General features: G+C 38.5%; 1 protein-coding gene across 2 annotated transcripts in view; it reads left to right on the forward strand.

Annotated features, from left to right (window-relative positions):
* Positions 1–24,312, forward strand: part of NEK6 (NIMA related kinase 6) — a 116,390-nt gene that overhangs the window by 44,621 nt on the left and 47,457 nt on the right. The window contains exons 3-5 of one of the 2 annotated variants that reach the window (XM_030535617.1): positions 5,755–5,876; positions 18,675–18,818; positions 20,371–20,433. In XM_030535617.1, the coding sequence (XP_030391477.1) occupies positions 5,784–5,876; positions 18,675–18,818; positions 20,371–20,433 (300 nt within the window). In that variant the 5' untranslated portion in view covers positions 5,755–5,783. The remainder of the gene's footprint in view (positions 1–5,754; positions 5,877–18,674; positions 18,819–20,370; positions 20,434–24,312) is intronic. The other variant, XM_030535618.1, reaches the window with a different exon arrangement.

Below are 24,312 nucleotides of genomic sequence, written 5' to 3' on the forward strand. Positions count from 1 at the left end.
TTCCTTATCATCCTGTTATCCTCTATGCGCTTACAAATTGTTTAATATTTTGTTCTAGTATCTTTCCAGGTATTGAAGTTAGACTGATTGCTCCACAATTCCTGGGGTCCTCTTTGTTCCCCTTTTAAAAGATAGGTACTATGTTTGCCCTCCTCCAGTCTTCTGGGACCTCACCCATCCTCCACGGGTTTGCAAAGATAATTGCTAACAGTTCCGAGTTTTCTTCAGCCACTTCCTTAAGTCCTCTAGGATGAATTTCATCAGACCCTACCAACTTTGTTAACCTGTTCTTTCTGTATTTTGGCCTGCATTCCTTCCTCGTAATTGTGCTTTACCATTAACTTTTTTAGTGAAGACTGAAGCAATTCCTCACTTTCCTTGATCCCATCAGTTATTAGCTCTCCTTTCCCACTAAGGAGAGGTCCTCTGCTTTCCTTTGTTTCTCGTGCTCTGAAGAACTATTTATTGCCTTTATGTCCCTTTCTAGGTGTAACTCATTGTGTGCATTAACCTTTCTGATTTTTCACTACATGCTTATGCTATTCTTTTGTACTCCTTAGAAATTCATCCATGTTTCCACTCTTTATGGGATTCCTTTTTGATTTTCAGGTAAAGAGCTCCTGATGGAGTCATATTGGCCTCTTACTATTCTTCCTGTCTTTCCTTTGCATTGGGTTAGTTTTCAGTTGTCTTTAATATTGTGTCCTTGAGAAACTCCTAGTTGTCTGAAACTTCTTTTTCCCTTAGATTTTCTTCCCCATGGACCTTATCTTGTTAAAGTCTGCTTTTCTGAATACCATTCTCCTTATTCTGCTACTCGCTCCTTTGTCTCCTTAGAATCACAAAATCTATCATTTCGTGATCACTTTCACCCAAATTGTCTTCAGCCGCAGATTTGCAAGCAGTCCTCTCTGTTGGTCAGAATCACGTCTAAAATGGCTGTCCCCTGGTTATTTCCTCCACTTTCTGAAACAAAAAGTTGTCCCCAATACATTCCAAGAGCTCCCTGGAAAGTTTGTGTCTTGCTTTTCCAACAAATGTCAGGGTAATTAAAGTCCCACATTACTACCAGGTCTTACGTTTTGGATATTTCTGTTGTTTGTTCTAGAAATACCTCCTCCACCGCCTCTTCCTGATTCGGTGGTCTATAGTAGACTCCTACCATGACATCACCCCTATTTTTTTTTTTACTACTTTTATCTTTACCCATAGACTTTCCACTAGTCTGCTCTCCTTCTGGACCTCAGAATGCAACACCTTCTCCCTTTTTATCCTGCCTGTTCTTCCTGAACAAGCTATACCTCTCTATGCCAATATTCCAATCATGAGACTTATTGTACCAAGTCTCATTGCCAATGAAGTCATAATTTAGCTTATGGTCTAATACTTCCAGTTCTTCCTGTTTCTTTGTCATATTATGTGCAGGTAAGTGGAAGTATGGCCTGAAGGAGAAGGCACTCCTTTCACCAGGATGGCTACCCAGTTTTACACTTTATTACTAGAGGGAATGGTCAGATGGGGCCGGAGCCAGAATCTGCTGCTTAATTGCTGAGGTCCTATGAAATCAAAACCGAATGGTCCAAAAGAGCAGCTTACTATTCTGTCTGCTAATTTATGAGAGAGACAAGGTGGGTGAGGTAATACCTTTTATTGGACCAACATATGTTGGTGAGAGAGGCAAGCTTTTGAGCTACACAGCGCTCTTCTTTGTGCCTGGGAAATGTACTCAGACCTGAAGAAGAGCTCTGTGTAAGCTTGAAAGCTTGTCTCCCTCACCAACAGAAGTTGGTCCAATAAAAGATATTATCTCACCCACCATGTCTCTCTAATGTCCTGGGACCAACTCGGCTACAACAAAACTGCTATATGGGAATCTTTGTGATGAGGCCCAACACTGTAGCGTTTAATTTCAGAAAGGGGAGCTACACAAAAATGAGGTGGTTAGTTAAACAGAAATTAAAGGGTACAATGCCAAAAGTGAAATATCTGCTAGCTGTGTGGAAACTTTTGAAAGACACCATAATACAAACTCAACTTAAATGTATACCCCCAAATTAAAAAACATAGTAAGAAAACCAGAAAAGAGCCACCGTGGGTAAACAGCAAAGTAAAAGAAGCAATGAGAGGCAAAAAGGCATCCTTTAAAAAGTGAAAGTTAAATCCTATTGAGGAAAATAGGTGCATAAACGTTGGCAAATGAACTGTAAAAATACAATTAGGAAGGCCAAAAAAGAATTTGAGGAACAGTTATCCAAAGACTCAGAAAGTAATAGCATATATATATTATATATTTAAGTACATCAGAAGCAGGAAGCCTGCTAAACAACCAGTGGGGCCACTGGATGATCAAGGTGCTAAAGGAGCAACTCAAGGACGATAAGGCCATTGCAGAGAAACTAAAGAATTCTTTGCCTCGGTCTTCATGACAGAGGATGTGAGGGAGATTCCCAAACCTGAGCCACTCTTTTTAGGTGGTAGATCTGAGGAACTGTCCCAGATTGAGGTATTGTTAGAGGAGGTTTTGGAACAAACTGATAAATTAAACAGCAGTAGGTCACCAGGACCAGGTGGTATTCATTGAAGAGTTCTGAAGGAACTCAAATGTGAAATTGCAGAACTACTAACTGTAGTCTGTAATTAATCATTTAAATCAGCTTCTGTACCAGATGACTGGAGGATAGCTAATGTGATGCCAATTTTTAAAAAGGGCTCCAGAAGTGATCCCGGCAATTACAGGCCTGTAAGCCTGACTTCAGTACCAGGCAAACTGATTGAAACTACAATAAAGAACAATATTATCAGACATATAGATGAATATAATTTGTTGAGGAAGAGTCAACATGGTTTTAGTAAAGGGAAATCATGCCTCACCAATCTGCTAGAATTCTTTGAGGAGGCCAACAAGCATGTGGACCAGGAGTATCCAGTGGATATAGTGTACTTAGATTTTCAGAAAGCTTTTGATAAGGTCACTCACCAAAGACTCTTTTTTGTAAAGTAAGCGGTCATGGGATAAGAGGGAAGGTTCTCCCATGGATTGGTAACTGGTTAAAAGATAGGAAACAAAGGGTAGGAATAAATGGTCAGATTTCAGAATGGAGAGAGGTAAATAGTGGTGTTCCCCAGGGGTCTGTTCTGGGACCAGTCCTGTTCAACATATTCATAAATGATCTGGAAAAAGGGTAAACAGTGAGGTGGCAAAATTTGCAGATGATACAAAATTACTAAAGATAGTTAAGACCCAGGCAGACTGCGAAGAGCTACAAAAGGATCTCTCAGAATTGGGTGAATGAGCAACAAAATGGCAGATTGCATTTATCAACATTAAATTTCAAGTAATGCGCATTGGAAAGCATAATCCCCATATAAAATGATGGGGTCTGAATTAGATGTACCACTCAAGAAAGAGATCTTGGCGTCATTGTGGATAGTTCTCTGAAAACATCCACTCAGCGTGTAGTGTCAGTCAAAAAAGCGAACAGAATGCTGGAAATAATTAAGAAAGGGATAGATAATAGGACAGAAAATATCATGTTACCTCTATAAATCCATGGTATGCCCACATCTTGAATACTGTGTGCAGATGTGGTCATCCCATCTCAAAAAAGATATACTGGAATTGGAAAAGGGCAACAAAAATGATTAGGGGTGTGGAACGGCTTCCGTATGAGGAGAGATTAATAAGACTGGGGCTTTTCAGCTTGGAAAAGAGGCTTCTAAGAGGAGATATCATTGAGGTCTATAAAATCAATACTGGGGTAGAGAAAGTAGAGAAGGAAGTGTTGTTTACTACTTCTCATAACACAAGAACTAGGGGTCACCAGATGAAATTAATAGGCAGCAGGTTTAAAACAAACAAAAGGAAGTATTTCTTCACACAATGCACAGTCAACTTGTGGAACTCCTTGCCAGAGGATGATGTGAAGGACAAGACCATAACAGGTTTCAAAAAAGAACTAGATAAGTTCATGGAGGATAGGTCCATCAATGGCTATTAGCCAGGATGGGCAGGAGTGGTGTCCCTAGCCTCTGTTTGCCAGAAGCTGGGAATGAACAACAGAGAATGGATCTTTTGATGATTACTTGTTCTGTTCATTTCCTCTAGGGCACCTGGCCACTGTCGGAAGACAGGATACTGGGCTTGATGGACCTTTGATCGGAACCAGTAGGGCCATTCTTATGTTCTTATGCTTCAAGGTGACCCTAGAAAATTTTTCTCGGAATTCACTGACACTTAACTTACAATGTTTACTGATACTCTATCTTCCTGATCTGCTTGGAAAATAATTTTACTCCAAATGCAGCTGAAGCTTTAAACCCTAAAGGGTCTTCATTTATGGCTCCATCAAATTCTTTTCCTGTCAGATCAAAAATACAGCTCTTCTCCCTAAAGAAGTTAATGAAGCTACTTGGAACTCATACTTATGCAGATTTTTTTCTCTTTTAATCTTTCCTCCTCTCTATTCAGACAATCCCTGACCTTGCAGCCTTCTTCTGTGCTGCTTGATTGAGATTAACCCAAAGACTTGCACTTGTCATATTGCTAAATATAAATTAAAATAAATAAAAACAGGTAGTTGGCTTGTTCCTGCTTCCCAGCATCAGAAAAGGTGCTGAAGCGATAGTCTCTTAGAGGTGTAAAAAGAAATGCTTTGGAAGAGGAACTGTCTAGTCAGGAAATGGGAGGTATGGCTCAGAAAAACACCGAGGTCCATTATTGCATCACTCTACACCTGCTAACCCTTGTTAAGGGCATCTGGAGGTTTGTACAGGCCATCATCAGGGTTATACATACCTCTGGAAAGAAAGAAAGAAAATTAAAAATGCTTTAGATGGAGGATTTCACTTTTTTGTTTTATACAGATTCCGCTGAATGGATATGGGTGGGATGGAGGACACCAACAAAGCTATGCGGGCTCTGAATGTGAAAGATATCAAAATACAATCAGTTTACTTCTGTATTTTTAAATTGGCAAAAGTCCATGATGCGTTTACAATTGATATGCCATCTGATTTAAAGAGTTACTAGAGATGAGAGACCTATCAGATCTGTAGCTCCTCCCAGTGCAAGAGAGTGTGCCAGGAAGAGCACTTAGATATGATATGAAATACTTCCTTGAAGAAAGAGTTCTTTTACTTGCTCTTACTAATTTTTTTTTGGTTCCTTTCTTTTATCAGTGAGAAAAGTGCTAACTTTTCTTATATTATTCTTGCCTTTGTATATAATTACATTTAGGCCATGTAGCTTTATTGGTGGCAGTGCCAGCTATTAGTGCAAAATTAATTTGTATTTGAATTGGTGAAAGCAAGATCTTGTATCGGTAACATAAAGATAGAACATACAAACATTAACTGTTTTTGATATTCTGATCAGTGTGAAAGCTTTCATGGAAATCAAAGATGGTTATGATATCACGAGGCTTCTTCCCCCCTTGCTGTTGTCTGTGGAGACTCAGAATGTGCTTGACCCACTGCTTTCTGCATACTGCAAGCTGGAAGGACTCTGAGTAGTGTATTTGTGATGTGCTTAGACTCTGGAAGCTGTGGTGGAAGATGCAGGATTCTTTCTTCAAGAGTTCTGTGCACTGGAACATCCACTGGAGTGAAGGAGAAGAAAAGACTATCCTCTCTTTCTCTGTTTATGTACAAATACATGTATGCACATACCCAGACAGACTCATATTGCAAATTCTTTCCACTTTCAATATGTTGGATTGGTAACAGTGACATGGCTTTCTTTTTTTATTTCAACAGAATTCTAGGGCAAAGATTGGCATGTTATCATGGAAGGACAGCATAACCATCCACATCATCTAGGGGACCAGAACAACCCTCTCTGCAAAGTGCCAGGGCCGGAATATCAGCATGATCCTCAAGTAAGCACATTTATCTCTTTAATCCCCCTTTTTTCTCCTTAAAGACTCCATGGAGTCCTTTTTTATATCCGTTTTTTAAATGTTAAGATTATTATAGTCTTTAAGGTATATACATTTTTGGGCCAAATAGCTTGACAGTGTTCCTTCAAACCCATTTTTGATGATTACAAGAGGAATGGGAAACATTTTCAATGGTACCTGTAGCAAGTTGGTTTATAAAATTGGCTTATAAAAAGCTTATACTGGTAGAATGCTGACTTTATGCTGCTGTGATTCCTTAAAGAGAGGCCAAAGAAAAGAAGCTGTTTGAATTTTAATGATAAATATATTCTTTATTTATCTACTGGAATATTTTAATAGTGAATATTTTAGTGATAATTACCAAACACAAGAAACAGGTCAGTCCAGATGAAATTGTATGCTCTCTTTCCATCTTTTGAGCCTCTGGGAGCATCATTCCTTTATATTTTTTGTCTGCACAAACATATTTCCCTGTATGATACTCTCCCTCTATAACTGACAGTCGACAAAAGGGGTAGAGGATAAAGATATCATTAGGACTTATTTCCAGACTAACTGCAGATTTTCAGTTTAACCAAGAGATTATTTTTGTTGGTATGGCTTGGGGCTACCTCCCTCCTTGCAGGGTGTTTAAGGCTGCAGATATTATTCGAACAGTTAATTTTTACCTGCATAGTACCTAGTGCAGTTAACAAAAAGCCTTAAAGGTAGAGAAGAGTGCTAGAAGTCTTGCTGGGAAGTTGGGTGTTAATTTCTCACTTTAAGTATTGGATCCAGTGGGGTGTTGAGGTTCCTTGGACAGGAATAATTCATTAGGAAAGCTGTAGTAAAACATAGATACAAGATTCCAAAAACAATGGGTTGTCTGATTATACAGTACAACAATGAATATATTTTGTGTAGTGCTGCTTTGAAAATACATTGTATGGAGCACAGCCCCCCTCTCCTAATGCAGCAATTTGTCATATTAAGTCATTTAATAATAATTGAATCCCCTTGATTAATCTCCTATAATTAGCCAGTTGCATTTTGAGCAATTAGGGTTAATTACTGCCTCATTTGGCAGGGTAGAGCCCCTGTAATTATTTCATGAACAAGATTAGGAAGTGTTCTTAAGCAGCAGATACATTCATGGCATCGTGGAGCACATGTTAGAATTTGTAATAACATAGTTAAGTGTAATTAGTAGGTAATACTCTATGTTCTGCCTTTACCTTGATGCTGAGCAACCTCATTTCGCTGAATGGTCATTGTTCAGTGAAGATTTCCCCCTCTCCTGTTAGTATCTAAATTATATCAGTGGAAGCGTCTGAGTATGTCAGCTGTTCTGAGGACGATCCAGGTTGGAAATTGGGGGTGAGGAAAAGAGCTCTTGTATCTTTACTCCTTTTTAATAGCCCTGGTGCTGAATAAACCAGAGAAATAGAGAAGGTGAAATGTTAGTTTTATAACATAGTTTATTGTAAAAAGAAACAAAATATAGTAACTTCTGAAGCAAAGATTATCACAATTTCCTTGTGTGTCAAGGTGATGATGGTTTGTTTATTGCAGAATATCTGGTTTTTCATTTGGCGTAAGTGTAATTAGAGGACTTCTTAGTTTTGTGGTACCTCTTCTGTGGAAGGATCTCAAACTACATAATTCTGCGCTATGAAATGCAGCGATACTTGTCTCTGAGGGTGTTAGTAACGCTAACATGCTATGCTGTAGTTTAGGGTGGGAGGGAGGGAAATGTTGGTTAAACATCTCTTATAAAAAGTGTCATGCATGGGACTTCAGTGTTTCTGCAGAGCAGGCAGTGTGTTGGCTTTTAAAGTCTCAGCAAAAAAAGGAGGGGAAGTGGCGGAGAGTGAGAGAATAATCTAAATGGAATGATTTCTTTTCTTCAGTGAAGGTTGTGCCTTCGTTTGCAGATGGACCAGACCAGGAGTATACCCCTATCCCAAAGGCCTTTCCTAACAGTAGTTTTCACTCTTCGGTTGAAAAAAGCTTTTAGCACTTTTCATCTTACAATTTCAAACACTTCACAAAAGCGTATTATCTCCATTTTACAGGTGGCAAAGTGGAGGCAATGGCTGACCTAATGTTGCATAATAAGTCCGTGGCAGAGCTGGAAATAGAATTCCAGGACCGTTGACTCCCCATCTCCTTCTCCAATTACTAGACAACATTTCCATAATAAGACTATGTGCTTTTATTCAGTGCCCTTCTACAGCTAATGCTGCCACTAAAGTGCTTCTGCACAGGTGGGGAAGTGGCATTTGCTTTTCTTAATACTACGTGAGCTGCTAGTACCAACATAGCTTTCCAGTTATAGCCTGATCTTCGCTGTTGCCTGCCTCATGTATAGTTCAGATTCTGGAGTATTTTTCTGCTAAATAAAAATTTGAGGCTATAGTAGCTGTACTCTGGTGGCTTGATATTTATTTTTTTATAAGTTGCAGATACAATAAAAAGGTATATAATTTCATCTTTGAGAGATAAATTGACTACATGTCACAATTTGTTTCAAACTTGCCCCAGGAGATTTGCAGTGCTAGTTTAGAACCATCCCTAGCTGCTCATCTGCAGTATTTATATTTAGTGTTTTAGTTAACCTTTTCCTTATGACTCACAATAGAACTTCATACTTAGAAGTTTTCTAATTAGAGTAAGTGAATATATATATAGAGAGAGAGAGAGAGAGAGAGAGGATCTTCTAAAATCACAGCAAGGATATCAGCCCAGCATTGTTCCTATGAAGTTTGTAAAAAGAAACAGAATGGTTTCCTAGTAATGTTCCTGACTGCAAGCTGGCAATCAGTGAAATACCCAGATTATTTGTTTGCTCTGGGTAGCAGAGGAGTAAATACTATGTGAAGTATGTAAAATACAGTTCTAAAAATATAGCTTTTTCATCATTTTTATTGACTGAAATTTGGTTTTATAAAAACAGTAACACAGTCCAGTGTCTGTTCTGTGACCCTTATTTTTACAGTTCTCAGATACTAGGATTGCTCATGATAACAAATTTTGGTCACTACTGATTTAGATTGGATTCACTTAGCAGTGAAAGTCTCTGTCCCATTTATAATTCCCTGAGGCATCCAGCTTTTTATTCAGTTTCTCCTGCTGAATATTGGTTTAGCGTACGAATTCAAAGTTAGCTTTTCTCTTTTCCTGTTGACTTTTCATTAGCCAGTACTAATTTTTCGCTAGTAGAGAAGATAACATTTCAAACTGGAGCCAAGTTGTTCATCAGACTTTGAATTGTAGCTAACAATTCAGATTCAGGATATCAGAGATTATCATACTGGTTTCTGAGGCTGTGAAGTCCAAAAACTGAGAGCATACAGTCATCAGCTGCTCTCCTTACCACAATAGCTATCTGATATTTGAACAGTAATTCACACTTACCAGCCCAGTATTTTCCTGTTCTGGCTGGTAGAGCTTAGAAACCCTACATAAACCAATTGATTCTTCTAGTGTATTTTTGTAAATCCACACCAGAAAAAGAATTTCAATCTCAAAACGAACTGAAATTTTTTCAGCAAGGTTTTATTTTATGGGTATGGATGTACAGTTTGACAGATCATAAAGAGATTGGAATGATGGATGGTGATATTAAATCAGTCCTTTGAATACACACGCATTATACTGCATATGCTAAGGCTTCCCCATGTACCAACTCAGAGGTTTTTCAAAGGTGAAGTTAGTTTGTGGTAAATGTCATTCAGGTGACGCCTGCACTTTAAAAGCATAGAAGCAGTTGCCTTAGAATTAATGATGCATTGCAAATATCAGAAAAAAGCTTACATCCAGCGTAAAGATAATTAAAATTCAGGTCAGAAGTCTGTGACTTAGTCAGGCTAAATTTTTTAATGAGATTTCAGAAAATTAATTGAGCGAATGCTTTTTTGTTCTTTTATAAGAAATATTTAATTTCATGCTCCTACAGGGGAAAAATGTTTTTATTGGTAACTAAAGATTGTAATGGCTAACTTTTTAACTATTTGTTAACCAATTTTTAAGAACCTTTAGGTAGGTCAGAAGAATGCTCAAAAGTATTTTGAGCATTCTGTGACCTGGTTGCCACTAGTTCAGACTTATGGCAAGTGCTGACTTCCTTTCATGCCAGTCAGGCTGGAATAAAACAACTGAACTTATTATTTATTAACATGAGCTTTTATTGTTTACACACCGAGCAATTATCACAGAATATTTCCATCCTGTAGCAACACTCAGACTCAAATCTCTCCATGCCTCTGAGAAGCAGCAATACAGACACAACTCCATGTCATATTATTATTGTGCTGAGATTTTACTGTCTAGTCTCGCATCCTACAGTGACCACATTGTCCTAGTCTCTGCCTGAAATTGCAGTGGCCACTTCTCCGCCAGCTCTCAAAGCATTATGCAGTAGTTCTCAACAGTGTAGTTTTTTAATAATAGTATGAATTTAATACTAGTAAAATGCATTGTCAGTCTCTCCAGAGACTGACAAAGTCTATCTGCAGAACACTTCTCTCTCTCCCATGCCCCCAACACACTCATCCTTCAAATTCTGAAGTAAAAGCTTAGTCAGGTGCACATTTCAAAATTCTCCAAAAATTCTCCCCAAACCTTGTGGCTCTTTACTTCTGCTTGTTGGTAGCTGCTGTCCTTCAGGAGAAGTTGAACAATTTTAATACTGGATGGAAGACATTTAGTGCTGGATGGAAGCACTGAAAGACATCTGCTTCACCTGTGCAGTCTAAGATGTGTATACACATGCATATGCAGAAAGAGAACGTTATTTACCACTGGTGCCTTTGACTTTGGTATTTGTTGCTGTGACTATGACTTCCCCATCTCTACAGTAGTTTGTTTGTGAAGAACTTGATAAGGAGTAAGATCTGTGGGTTGTAACCAATGGTTGGGATATGTGACCATACAGAAAAAAGAGCATATTTGTAAGAGCCCAAAGGCATCTCTGTTCTATCTTGCACCCTGTTTCGTAGAGTAACTGAATAGGAATGTATTAGAAAGTTGGCGTTTTCTTAAAGAGCAACTAAAGAGCCTTCTAAGTCTAGTTTTGTGTCAGTGTAACAGGGCCTCCATTGCTCTACTCCAAGCAGTACTACAGAGGGGTAAAGATATAAATCTATAAGTAGGAATCTACCTACCATCACCCTGTCTGTCTGAACTGTTTTGCACTCTGACATGTATATAGGCTGAGTTTCCTTAATAATTAAGGTTCATATCACTGCAGCTGATATAATTAGTCATCTTATTACATATGTCTTTTAGGAGTTTCTCTCTTAGGTTGTTTAGAATGTAAAATCTCATTAATTCTCCTATTTGGCAGGAAATCCCATTAACCACCACCATTTTGTCCCAAAAGATCTGGTTAACTTCTCCTTTAAGCATGTGAGGATGGTTGCTTTTTTCCATACTGTTCTCCCCTGACTTTGAGATTTGTCGTTCTTGTATCAGTGGTTACAGTTCACAAGGAATGCATGCTGTAGAGACATTGCCCAAGCTGATTCTTGGAATGATCTCTGGATTTCTCCTTAAAAGTGAAGATCTGATTTATTTGAATGAGGGTTATAGCTGAGCTTAATTTTTGTCTTGTTCTTTTACGGAACAGTAGCAAAAACGGTACTTATTGTGTAGCTAAGGACAGAGTAACCTTTGGCTCAAAATTATTTCTTCCCAGTTTAGATTCAGTCCTATAGCTGCTTTGGAATTAGTACTGTTCAGATTATGGAATTTCACACATACTCTGAACATTCAAAAATTGACTAAATAAAAAGGTGCCCCGTCAATGTGTCTCAACCTCATTCTGAAGGATCCACTGCTAGGTTCTGCCCTTCAAACACTGGCACCTGCACTCAGACTGCAGCGCTCTTGGAAATGTGGAAGGCCTCCTAGGTAGGATACGTGTGTCTGGTGGTGGTGGAAGGGTCAACTGAACTTACCTTTTAGTTTTACAAAATTGTACATTTGGAAATCTATCTACTTGTAATCCATGACTTGTACTTCTGCAGTTCTGTCTGTTCTCTGACAGCTTGCTGAACTATATTGTTAGGGATTGAACTGAAAAGGACCTAGGAAAACATAGTTCCTCTTAAATAATGAAATTAGTGAAATATATTTGTATAAGCGTCAGAATAGGAGAGAAATTTTCCTAGTTAGATATTTACCAGCCAAGTCAAGTGTGTTCCTTTCCTTTGTATCAATAGTCAGAAGAATTACAGACAGTGACAGAAGTTACCTTTAACAAATAGGAAGTGGTTAATTTTTAAATAGGCATAGGGAAAAAATACACTATCCTAATCAATGGGGAGTTCCTTGGTATGGTTTGATCTGATCTGAGCGTGCTCTTTGGTTCATGCCGTAATGTAACATCCTCTCCTATTTCATATGAAAACTCTGTTACTTTAATTAGGTCTGATAGGTTGCGATAGCAAATGCAAATCTAGGTCATTGCATATGTAAATGTGCAGCTGTAGTCTTGGAGGATGCCAGAACATATCAGCTGAGGTGTCCAGTCATCACCCAGTGTTAACTCCAGCATGGCAAGCAGACTTTCTCTGCTAGCCATATTAAAAGTGGGTTTTGTGGGGAGGGGGGCAGAGGGGAAGAAGGAAGAGAGAGAGAGAAACACTGCCCCTATCCCTGTCACTCTATTAGCATTATTTATTTTCAAGTTAAGAAGTTGCTAGATGTATTTCTTGGCATATACTTAAACCAAGAGTGTGTTTATATATAAATTAATATTTTAAATGCATATTTAAGGTGTGATAATTTATTAAAAGCAAATGGCTACTATTCATGTTAAACGTGGATTGCTTTCTTGCATTCAGGTGTCCATCATGTACTCCTGGGGGAATTCTGCACCACTGCATGTGTGCAGAATTCATATCCTCCACAGATTTCTTAGCTTTCTCACAGAAAAATTACTTTCTGACAGGGAAGTAAAGGAAAACTGCAGGAGCAGCCACGCACCATTCTTTAGCTGTGCAGGTACATTGTTTCAGGCACCGGAGCAGTTGATGGAGAGGTAAATCACCGCAGGGCTGGGGGCATCCCAGCCTGTGGCTCCTACCCTGAGCCGGGATCAGTTGCTAGTCCTGGCCAGTCTGGAGGCAGAAGAGGATGAGGGACTTCCTGTTCCCTTACAGGCACTGGCTGGGGCTGTGTCTGACCCACCCCCAGAAACTTACACCAGCTGCAGGAAGCTCAGCAGCCTCCCCTGCTTCCTGCCCCCATTGTTCCGCAGCTGCGGGTGGAGGGGGTCACTGTATGGGAGCTGCTCCCTCATTCACCCAACCCCTGTGCATCCAGGCCTCCCATACCCAGACACCTCCCCAAACCTCACCCTGTACACCCAGGACCCACCCAGGACCCTCCATACCCAAAACCCACCCCATTGAATCTCAACCCCTGTATCTGGAGCCTCCTGCACTCACACCCCCTGCCTCCAGACCCACCCCCCCCTGCACCCACACCACCCTCCAGTGAGCTCCCTGCACTCAAACACCCACCCTGATGAGCCCCAACCCCTGCACCACCCTGAGCCTCCACTTCCAGACCCTCACACCACTGATCCCCAATTAGCAGTACCCAGACCCCCACGCTGATGAGCCCCATTCCTCCAGCACCCAGACCCCCTCACACCTCTCCACTGAGCCCCAGCCACTTTCACCTGGAAGCCCCTGCAGAGTGCCATTGCTCCTGCACCTTGGAAATGCCCCCCCCACCCCAACAACCCTCTGTGCATCCAGATCCCCCGGCACCTAGATCCCCATGTTGAGCTGCCTGCACCCACATTGTCCCATACAGAATCCTCTCACCTCACACCTGGATTCCCTAGCAATGAGCCCCTCCACACTTGGATCCTGCCTGGTTGAGCCTGCCTGCCTCACACCTGGCACAGAGGGTCAGGACCCCAAGGTGTTTCTGGGACAGGCCCAGGCCTTGTGCTATGTCGGTTGGATGCAGCCTCACCGCTAGCGTGTGTCCCCTGGGTGGGGAGGCTGTAGGATGATCTCCCACCTTTGTGCAGCCAGTGGCCTGTGCTCCCCACTTCCATGCTGGAGTCTCTGCATTTATTTATTGACAAATAAAGCCTGCAGAATTTTAAAATATTATGTGCAGAATTTTTAATTTTTTGGCAGAGAATGCCCTCAGGAGTAATCATGTATATGGCTAGGCATTGGCATGTATGATGATTTAAAAGTTAATGGGACACAAATTTGGTTTTGATCACAGTTTCATAGTCTATGTAAATTTCAAAGAGTGGGTTTGTGCAAAGATAGCCCAAAGCCTTGTAAGGACTGTATGTCCTATGGTAAGTTTAAATAATTGGTTGGAAATGCTGCCATTAGTAGAGTGACACCAAAATAGCAGATCAGCAGGCATGTTTCTAGCTGTATTTGATACCATTGTTGACATAAGCAAAGGCCATATTTTTTTTTTACTAGGCTTGTATCTGTGGTAGGCACATATTGCCACGAAACTACAGCAATTCCTTCTGGTCTCTCTGGTGCTCTGAAATACTGACCCCATAATTATCAAAGTTCTTGCACAAACATCCAGTTCTTACTCAATAGGTGCTCTGTCTGAGGAGGCACTTATTTACAGCTGCAGCTTTTGTTTCTTTAAATAACACATCTTGAGTGTTTAAACAGTGAGACACCTTGTTTAGATTAGTCTTGTCCGTATTCAGTTAGTACAATGATTTGACTGTATAACAAAGGATAGTTGAATGAATCCACCTTCATTGGAGTACATTTGTATAGGGACAGAACAGGAGGGAAACTTCCATATTTAGATATTTACCAACCAAGAGGTGCAAATATTTGTGGCCAAATCTGTGTGTTCTCTTCTTCTTCTGAGTTAATCAGTGAAGAAAAATGTATCTACTCAGAATCTAGTTTGAGTGGGAGCCGTGTTAGTCTGTATCTGCAAAAAGAACAGGAGTACTTGTGGCACCTTAGAGACTAACAAATTTATTGCAGCATAAGCTTTTGTGGGCTACAGCCCACTTCATCGGATGCATGTATTGGAAAATACAGTGGGAAGATATATATATATATATATATATACACACACACACACACACACATATACACACACAGAGAGAACATGAAACAATGGTGTTACCGTACACACTATAAGGAGAGTGATCAGTTAAGCTGAGCTATTATCAGCAGGAGAGAAAAAGAACTATTTGTAGTGGTAATGAAAATGGCCCATTTCCAGCAATTGACAAGGAGATGTAAGGAACTGGGGTGGGGTGGGGAGATAAGCATGGGGAAATAGTTTTACTTTGTGTAATGACCCATCCACTCCCAGTCTTTAATCAAGCCTAGTTTGATGGTGTCCAATTTGCAAATTAATTCCAATTCAGCAGTCTCTCCTTGGAGTCTGGTTTTGAAGTTTATTTGTTGTAATATTGCGACTTTTAGGTCTGTAATCGAGTGGCCAGGGAGACTGAAGTGTTCTCCAACTGGTTTTTGAATGTTGTTATTCTTGATGTCAGATTTGTGTCCATTTATTCTTTTACGTAGAGACTGTCCGGATGTGGCCCACAGGCCGTAGTTTGCCCACCCTTGCTCTATGGACTAGACTTAGAATTCTTATACTATGCTCCCATATAAAGTAAATTTAAACAGTTGCCATGGCTCTGGAATTTGAAGGTTGACTAATATAATTCACTCTATACAGCCTCCCATTGCTCCTAATATTAGCAGAGATTTTTAGACTTATAATGAGTAACTGAAACAATACTTCATAGGATGCTAAAGCAGCTGTTGCATAAACATTGGGTTATGTACCTGACAAACCTTAGGCCAAAACTCTCTTCTCCAAACAGTACTGGTGAAAGTTCTCCTGCTCTACAAGTCTAGAATATGCAGTGCAGCACTGTAGAGGGGAAACTTGCCCTGAATCATTGTTGTAATTTTAATAGCAGTGCATTCTAACCTGTAAACATGATATGACACAGCAAAACTCTTGATAAGCCTGTTCATCTTATTGAATAAAACAAACATTTTGATCACAGACTACGTGAGGAGTATGGTGGGTACGTGAGGAGCATGCTGCGTTCCATACAAGTACAGATTTTTGGGAAGGGAAAGAAATGAAGCTGTAGAATATAATGGTTAAAAGAAAACATACCCTGTAATTAGCTTCCAATTTCCACGTGACTGACCTTTTTTAACTAAATGCCAGTCGTTAATTAACCTAATTGTATAAATTATTGTACTTGAGTTAAAATTCTAATTGTGGTTCTTCAGCCCAGAGTAATAAAATCAGTTTCGGATAGTTTAGGAGTTCTGGGGGTGGAAAAATTGACCCTTGGCTTTGATATTTCAAAAACAATTATTGTGAGTGTCACTTTATGGGAAGATGAGTGTTTTTGCTCTTTTAGGGCACTTAAACTGGGAAGGTTGATGAAGATGACCTGGAGTTAAATTCACAACCATGTGCCTACTTGCATTAGGAGGCTTAGACTGAACCTTATAGTATTGTGGTATTTTCATCTTGGCTGGAATTCATAACCACCCATATGTATGTTTCACAAATGGTGTAGTCTTTTAAGAATTATCCTACATTTTAATGCTCATTTAGCAATCCTTGGAACAGCTGTGATGGGGGGAGGTAGTTTAGGCATGTATTAGAAGGTGTAGCAACAAAACATATTACCAGCTACAAAGTGACATTGGGAAAAGGGAACAAAGGATGAAAAGACTGGATAGTCTTTTAATTGACAATTTATTATACAGAATTATATTTTGTTTATCATAGTTTTTAATACAACCTGTCCTTTCATCCTCCCTACAGCTGCAGTGGAATAGCATTCCATTGTTGTTGTTCTGTATTTGTCAAGGTGATGGTAGTCCCTGAAAATGCATTGACTTTGCTGTACACACTGTAATGCTCAGCAATCTCTTAGCTCAGGCATCTCAAAAATTCCAGCTGAGGAATATGGAGTTTTTACAATGTTTTGTGTGAGGAATATATGATCTTGGTCACAAAGCCTCTGCCAACAAGATATTTTCATTTATTTTTTGGTTATAGTTCAGAATTGGGCAAACAGCTATAATCCTGGAAGGTTTTTTTAAAAAATACTTTTTTGTTAAGTTGTATATTTTAGTAACTTTTATTTCGGCCGATGTTGCAAAGAAGGAAGTGTAATCTGACTTGTCAACAAATATAAAGTCCAAAGAGATTCTATACTGCCATGAGCATACTGCTAGTAAGAGGTACTGGACTGATAAATATGCATTATCCACAGAAGAGGTTAGGCCGTGGCAATAGTAGGTAGGACTGGCTTCTCAGTTTCCATATCCATATTTGAGGTATGTGAAAAGGATTGTCGTTTCATACTACTTTTAATTTTCCTTTATTTTCAAATGATCAAAATGTACAGTTTCCATATCCTGTTCAATCCTGGGTACCTTTGCTGGGATTGTCAACTAGGGCCTCAATTGTAAATAATTTATATTTAAAGAATGAAAGTTTACAAAGGATTGATTTACAAACTGGTCTAATTTTTTTTATTTTGTTACAATAACTAAAAAATGGCTTAGGATATTGAAGCTTAAAAATACTGTACTTGGCATGCACAGCAACTTTTAGTCATTAATTTCATTCTTAAATATTGGTTAGCACTCATGTTAATATACAACAGACCAGAATGGCTCTAGAGAGTAGTTCCTGGTCTGTGGAGAACATAATGCTTGTTATGCTGTATATACTTGCCTAACCACATATTTACCTGAGACTGCTCAAAAGTAGGCTTCAGTCTGTCCCTGGTGAAAATAATATGCAAAGTTGATTTGAGGGCAAGTAACTGGGGAGACAGCAGTTTGGGTCTAATTAGTTATTTACACAGGAGACCAGTACACCCTTTTTATTTCCTTTTTTTCCTTATTTTAAGGAACTAAACTAGATGTACCAATAACATCAGTAGAATTAGACTGAAAATGAATATATTGTGTCCATAGATCAATCAGCCTAGGTTCAGTTCTTTGCACATCAGAAATAAGACCAAAAGTTTTAGCATGTTTACAGTTTTAAACTTGCTTCTTTCTGTGCAATTGTTCTGTAATCGTTAGTGTTAGCTAATGTGCTTAGATTTATGTTTGGGTTTTCTATGGGTAATATTTTTTAAACGGGCAATACACAAAAATGCAGAATTGCATAAGAAATGAAAATGTTTGCCAGTGTTATGGAATACAAATTTTGTTGCTGCAGTTACTACAGAAGAATTGAAATTCTTGCATCCTCAAATGAAGTATTAGATAAGTTGACTGTTTTTATTTAATTTGACCTGAAAGTGTATGTTACTTATACCTATTGACCTTTAAAACAATCTTTGTGAACTATTTGGGGGATCTGTTTGTTTTAATATGTAGTTGATCCATTTGATTCCATGAACAGTTTTTGTAAACAGATACATTTTGTGGGACTTCATGGATCTGTGCTGGGTTTTTTTTAGTGGCACTGAATATTCACTGTTCAGTACTCTGGCGCAAGGTGGTTTGAACTGTAAGTGGTCTTAGAAAGGGGAAGTTGTAATCGAAGAGAGAAATTCAGCCCATTTCCATAAAGTAGAGGGTTTTTTTTGGCCACCTGGCTTTTCATGCTCTCCTGTAGACTGCTTAGGTGCAATACTTACTGTGATTATCAAGCCATAGAAGGTGCTGTCTGTGAGTGAGAAAAGGAGAGGGATGGAGAAATACCTGCTCATGTTTTTGTCAGATTTGTCTAGTTCAATGGCTGTTTTTATTTCTTTTGAATAAGCAGAGACATTTGACGTCATATCCATATCGCTGCACCATGGCTGATTTTCAGATAGAGAAAAAGATTGGCCGTGGGCAATTCAGTGAAGTCTACAAAGCAACTTGTCTTCTGGACAGAAAAACCGTGGCATTAAAGAAAGTTCAGGTGAGTGTTTAAAATTGTAGTTTATTGTATTGTAGGTAAAAGGAAGATTTCTGCTTCCTTTGCGCAGATGTTACAGGTGAAGTGCTTGCTTCCCCTTGAGAATTCTCTCACCAGCAGAAATAAACCGAGGAGCAGAAAGCTGTTTTGAAAGTCCTTTTGTCCTTAATTGCTGTCATAAACATTAGTTATTTTTGGATCCCATATAGAGCAACACCTTTGAAAGGGTCAGTTTCATAAACACTAATTAAGAAGGATAAGCCTATTTGAGGTATGTGAGTACTATCATAACCATTTTACAGATGGATACATGAAGACAGAGGTTAACTGATTTCTTCAGTCAAACAGTGAGTTAATGGTATAAACTGGGAGTAGAACCCAAGCCCTGACTCTCTGCTTCCTCCTCCTAATTGCCTTCTTCAGTTTTTCCACATAGGATGGACAAATCCAGTTTCCATTTTGACCAGATTTGAATTAATGTGTTTGTGCTGCCTAATCTTAATTCCTTGTGACCATTGCATCTAGGAATGGCTAGACACTTCTAGTATCACCAGTGTAAAAAGGATTGTCATTTCATACTACTTTTAATTTTCCTTTATTTTTTATTAGAATATGGCTATTTTGTTTTTGATTGATGATATGTATAAAAACAAAGGTTTTAATAGGCATAGCCATAAAATTAAGGATCTGGCATCTTGACATGGGCTATCATATGAGAATATTGAGTGTGATAAAAGGCTGGATGATGGATAAGGGGCAGATGGCTGAGGACATAAAGTTAGAGATGGAAACGATGGCTCACTGCTCTTCTCATCTGAGTCATTAGTATCTAGATGTAGAGGAGCAGCTGACATTATGAACAAAAATATTCAGTGACCAGACTTTCATTGGTGGAACACAATTTAATAAGAAGAAATTAGTTTTCTTTCTACTATAATTAGTTATATTGTTTAAAACCAAATTCTGAAGATGCAGCACACAAATATATCACAAACTTAGATTAAAATACCATAGTGTTCAGAGCAGTGTTTTGCTTGAAGAAATTCGCCTTTATCCTTCAACGTATCTTTTAAATTCCTATTACCAGTGACTTGCTCTCTGATTATTAGAGAATAAATATTAACGCTAATTACTCTTAATTAATGTATGGGAATCTGTGAAAGAAGAACAACTCTGAATTGTTTAAAGAGAGAATAGAAATATATATAAAAATATTTCACACACAATGTGAAAACAGTGTTAAATTAAGTAACTGTTTTTTTAAGGTCACAAAATGGGTGAAACATCCACAAACCAAAATCTCATTTCCTCCACCATTTAGCATGTTGCCAAAAGGTGCTAATGTTAATTTTGCTGCTTCCTCGTTTGTAGTGGTTTTAAAACACAGAATATGTCAACCAGATGCAAGTCTGGTGACTGCAATAGGACGCTTACATTCATTAAGTTAAGGAAGAGCAAGAAAACCAATGCTGGTTTAAAATGAGTAGAGCTTATCTGCGTTCTTGCCTTATTATTATTATTATTTTAAATATTTCACTTTCGTCTTATGTTGAAGATATTTGAAATGATGGATGCCAAGGCCAGACAGGATTGCATTAAAGAAATTGACCTTTTGAAGGTAAGAATTTCTACAGTGGCTTATTTTTACTTTTTCATGTTTGAGAATATTTTGTTTTATGTCTGTGCAGGCAGATTACTATTTGTGTTGGGTGGCAAATCAAGTAAGATGACATATATTTACAATTCCTATCTGGAATTTTGCAGTGGACCCCTCTTTTGTTGCAGGGTGTTTTATCTAACTAGTTTCATAGCAGTTTTGTGCAATACATGTCTTTTGGCTCACCTCTTGATTCTTTGTAGTTTTCTGCCCTTTAGAGCTCTAGGATATCCATTCTGCTCCTTTTTCCCTTATGCACAAGTATCTCTTTTCTTCTCCACGGATCTTGCACATAGCATGGCAGGTGCATTGGCTGGGAGGTATTTTTTCATAAAAGTGATTATGCATCACCTGCTGGCCAGGTTTTGGCCAGAGGGCATGTGCATTTCTATGTATTTGAGTCTATATGTCATGTGTGAACTGGGGTTATTTAAGTGCTGACAACGCATGGGTTGTTTCCACAGTACATGCATCCTATTTTTCTCTACAGTAATAGAGGACAGAACAAATTTAAATATGCCACAGACACTGCATGCTATTTTGGCACAAAGAGACAGGCTCTGCTAGTAGGTGATGAACAAAATAAAGTTTGGAAATTGGTGGCAGGAGAGCATCAGTGCAATTTGCCCCTCCTGGCACTCCCGACATTGGTTAGTGGTTCATTAATCAGGTAGTTTACACTCAGTAGACTTTGCATGTAACGTCTGGTAAGAAAAACCCAGCTTCGGTTTCTGCAATTGGATCATACGGTTTTTGCTGTTCTTCCATAACAAAGATGAGTTTCATAGTTTGATTTGAGTTATTGTACAAGGGTCTGCCTTTCCAAAGCACCTGCTGGCAGGGATGGATAATAGCTATTGGTGGGAGTTTGTGTATACACAAAGTGATGGCCTGAGGAGAACATCCCTCATTCGCTTCACGGTGGTAACAGCTGGAATTCATACAAGAGCTTATCCAACCGGAAGCCATCTTATTGCATCTCTCTTTACATATGCAAAATGGAATGTTAGTGTAACAATAGGAATTAGCTCTTCATCTGATGAATATCAGATATCATTATACTACTGTAGGTGAAAGTCTGTTATATGGCAGTTATATGGTATGGACATATAGCTAGAATTATATCAAAGCTGTTTATGTTTATGCTTAGTCTACCTGCTAAAGAGTTTGTAATGAAAAAGAAAATAATGCCAAACTTACTATTCACCAAGAGAATTTTGGATCCTGACAATTCAGATGTGGAATCTTACAGAAAGATTGTTTAGTTGTGGGGCACTGTCATATGTTTGCACTGGACTTATTCAGGACAGTATGTGCAAATTTATCAGAATCAAAGGTGAGTGAAAAATAAAATATCCAAGATGACAAGGGCTCATAGACAGTCAATTATCATCCTAACGGTATGAGATGACCAGAGGCAACTCCAAATCTTCCTGTGTAAAACTCACCAAAGAGCCAGATGTCAAGCTGTGAATACTGTACTGTCTGGGTTGTGAAAAGAGTAGTAAGAGATGGTATGATATAGTGGGATAATTAGCACTTCCCCATCCACTCTATTGTTTTAAAAATAATTACATATATATCTCTACATATTTCCTCCATTCTTAGCTCTTTCACTCTTCTTGTTCTCCCAAGTATCTCTTGCTCTACATAGCCTCAACTGGCAGAACTGAGGGCCTTTGAGCTCAATGGGAGTTGGATCAGGCTGTAGCTCAGCCGGCATGTTTGTTGGTCAGCTTTGCAGGTTCAAGATCAAGGAAGTCATGGTGTGTCCTGAAAAACGTGATAGCTATCTTCCAAAAAGCAGCAAATGTGCCACTTTTGTAAATCATAGGGCACAGAGACTTAGTTTATGATTCTTCTTCCATAACTAAGACTTCATCCCAGTAGTAAATTGGCTCTGGTTATACAAGTAGACTAGATTCATTACTAGTTCATATTTTGTTTTTTTTAAATTGAATTGATTTATTTGAAAATATTACCAAATCATATTCCACAGGTGCATACATTACCCAAGATACATATTTTTATGAAGAAAAAGCCATTTTAACTTGGAATCCATAGCAACTTATGCTAACGTCACTTATCTTTATGGAAAACTTTAACTGCATCATTTTTCCAGGTTCTTATTTTTTTTAGCGTAATGTTAAATTTTACGTTAAGTATTTCTGAAGTTTTAGTAATCCTGCCAGGATAAATTAATATATGTCTTTACTCACTCCAAGACAGCTAGGAATGAGATTTTTCTGATGAAAATCAGTGGGTTGAAATCTCTGTTGTAGACGGGTTGCCCACTCATGTAAGCCTAAAATGTAGCAGTTGATTTTTTAAAAATTTTTTACTCAAAAAATAAAATCTGTACCATTTTAAGGTTGGAAATTAATCTAGTTCAATTGATATTTTGTATCTGAATTGATTTTTCTGTCCATTTTACATTTAAACTTGTAGGAACAATGGGTAGGTATACTCTGCTTACGTGCAAATGTACTGATAGGGCTCAGTGAATATATTTTTGAAAAGTATTATAAATATTTCAAATTAAATCTGTTTTTTTTCTTTAACATCAACCATTCTCCATCAACGTTTGCAACTCAATCATGTCAGCATTGTATTTGTGTATGAGAAACAGGAAGTGAAACTGACTAGAAAAAAGTGAAGGTGGATATTTGATGATCAGTCTCCTATCTGAATGAAATGCGGAACATACACAAATTGAATAAGTGGTGACAAATAATAAGAAACTTAAAATTCTTTCATTTAAAAAATCACAGCCTTAGTAATGCAGGAAACTTCTTTTAAAATTCTTTTTTCCTTTTCCTTTTCAGGAGATGCTGTAGCCTCCCAAGGTTTTTGCATTTTGATCCTTATTTGTTGCCCTATGGCAACATACTTCAAGTTGTGTTTTTTAGTTATTTGCTACATAAAATGACTGTGAATTGAGGAGTTTTAAGCATTACTGTCATAAGTCTCTCATCCTGTCTTGACAGTATAAATTCCTGGTAGAAAAATGCAGTAAAGAATAATCGTGCTGTGCTGTGAACAGTCGTTGCTGATGGAATACTTACATAGCCCCATCAAATAAGCTGGAGCTCAAAGTATGGTTTAAAAAATCAGTTTGATAAATCATACTGTATTGCAAATGCACAAGGGATATATTAGTTGATACTGCCGATAGGCCACTTCTTTCAAATGTATATTAGTTTTCAAATGAAAGATCAAACAAAATGATGAATTTTACCCACGATGTATATAAGTCAGCTTCTGAGAAATTGAACAAATCACAACTAAGAGTAATCAAAGTTCTAAATGTCTACTTGAGAAGCAGTTTTTAATGACATTGTACAGGTCAGCATTTTTTGATAATTTGATGCAGAGGCAAGTTATATTCCCAAAAGGCTGTGAGGTAGAGTTGTTCAAGGTTTTGTTTAAAGACTAGGGAGGATTTTAAGAGGCCAGCTTCAGTACGTCTGTCAGTATCAGCAACTGGAATGCATCTCACTCAGTACTGTAAAGCTAATAACTCGTCAAATCAATATTTGCAACTCATCTCTTAATTGATAGCTCCCATGCTGGCTATTCTTACAGCTACATATAAATAACTGAAGGCCATTTTACAGAGGCATAGAGGTGGTTTTTAGAAAAAGTAGTATTTCATATTTCAAAACTTGACATAGGTCTATTGTGCTTTGCAGTACAATTTGAGGACAGTGTAATAGATGTTTCTCTGCATAAGACATTAGGCAGAGCACGTCCATGTTCTGTGAGAGGAGTAGGGTTTTAACAGTGTGACTCCAGTTTGTGTTGCAGAAGACATGTGATCTCCCTTGGCATGACATAAAG

This window comes from Gopherus evgoodei, chromosome 16 (genome assembly GCF_007399415.2).
Source record: "Gopherus evgoodei ecotype Sinaloan lineage chromosome 16, rGopEvg1_v1.p, whole genome shotgun sequence".
NCBI lineage: Eukaryota > Metazoa > Chordata > Testudines > Testudinidae > Gopherus > Gopherus evgoodei.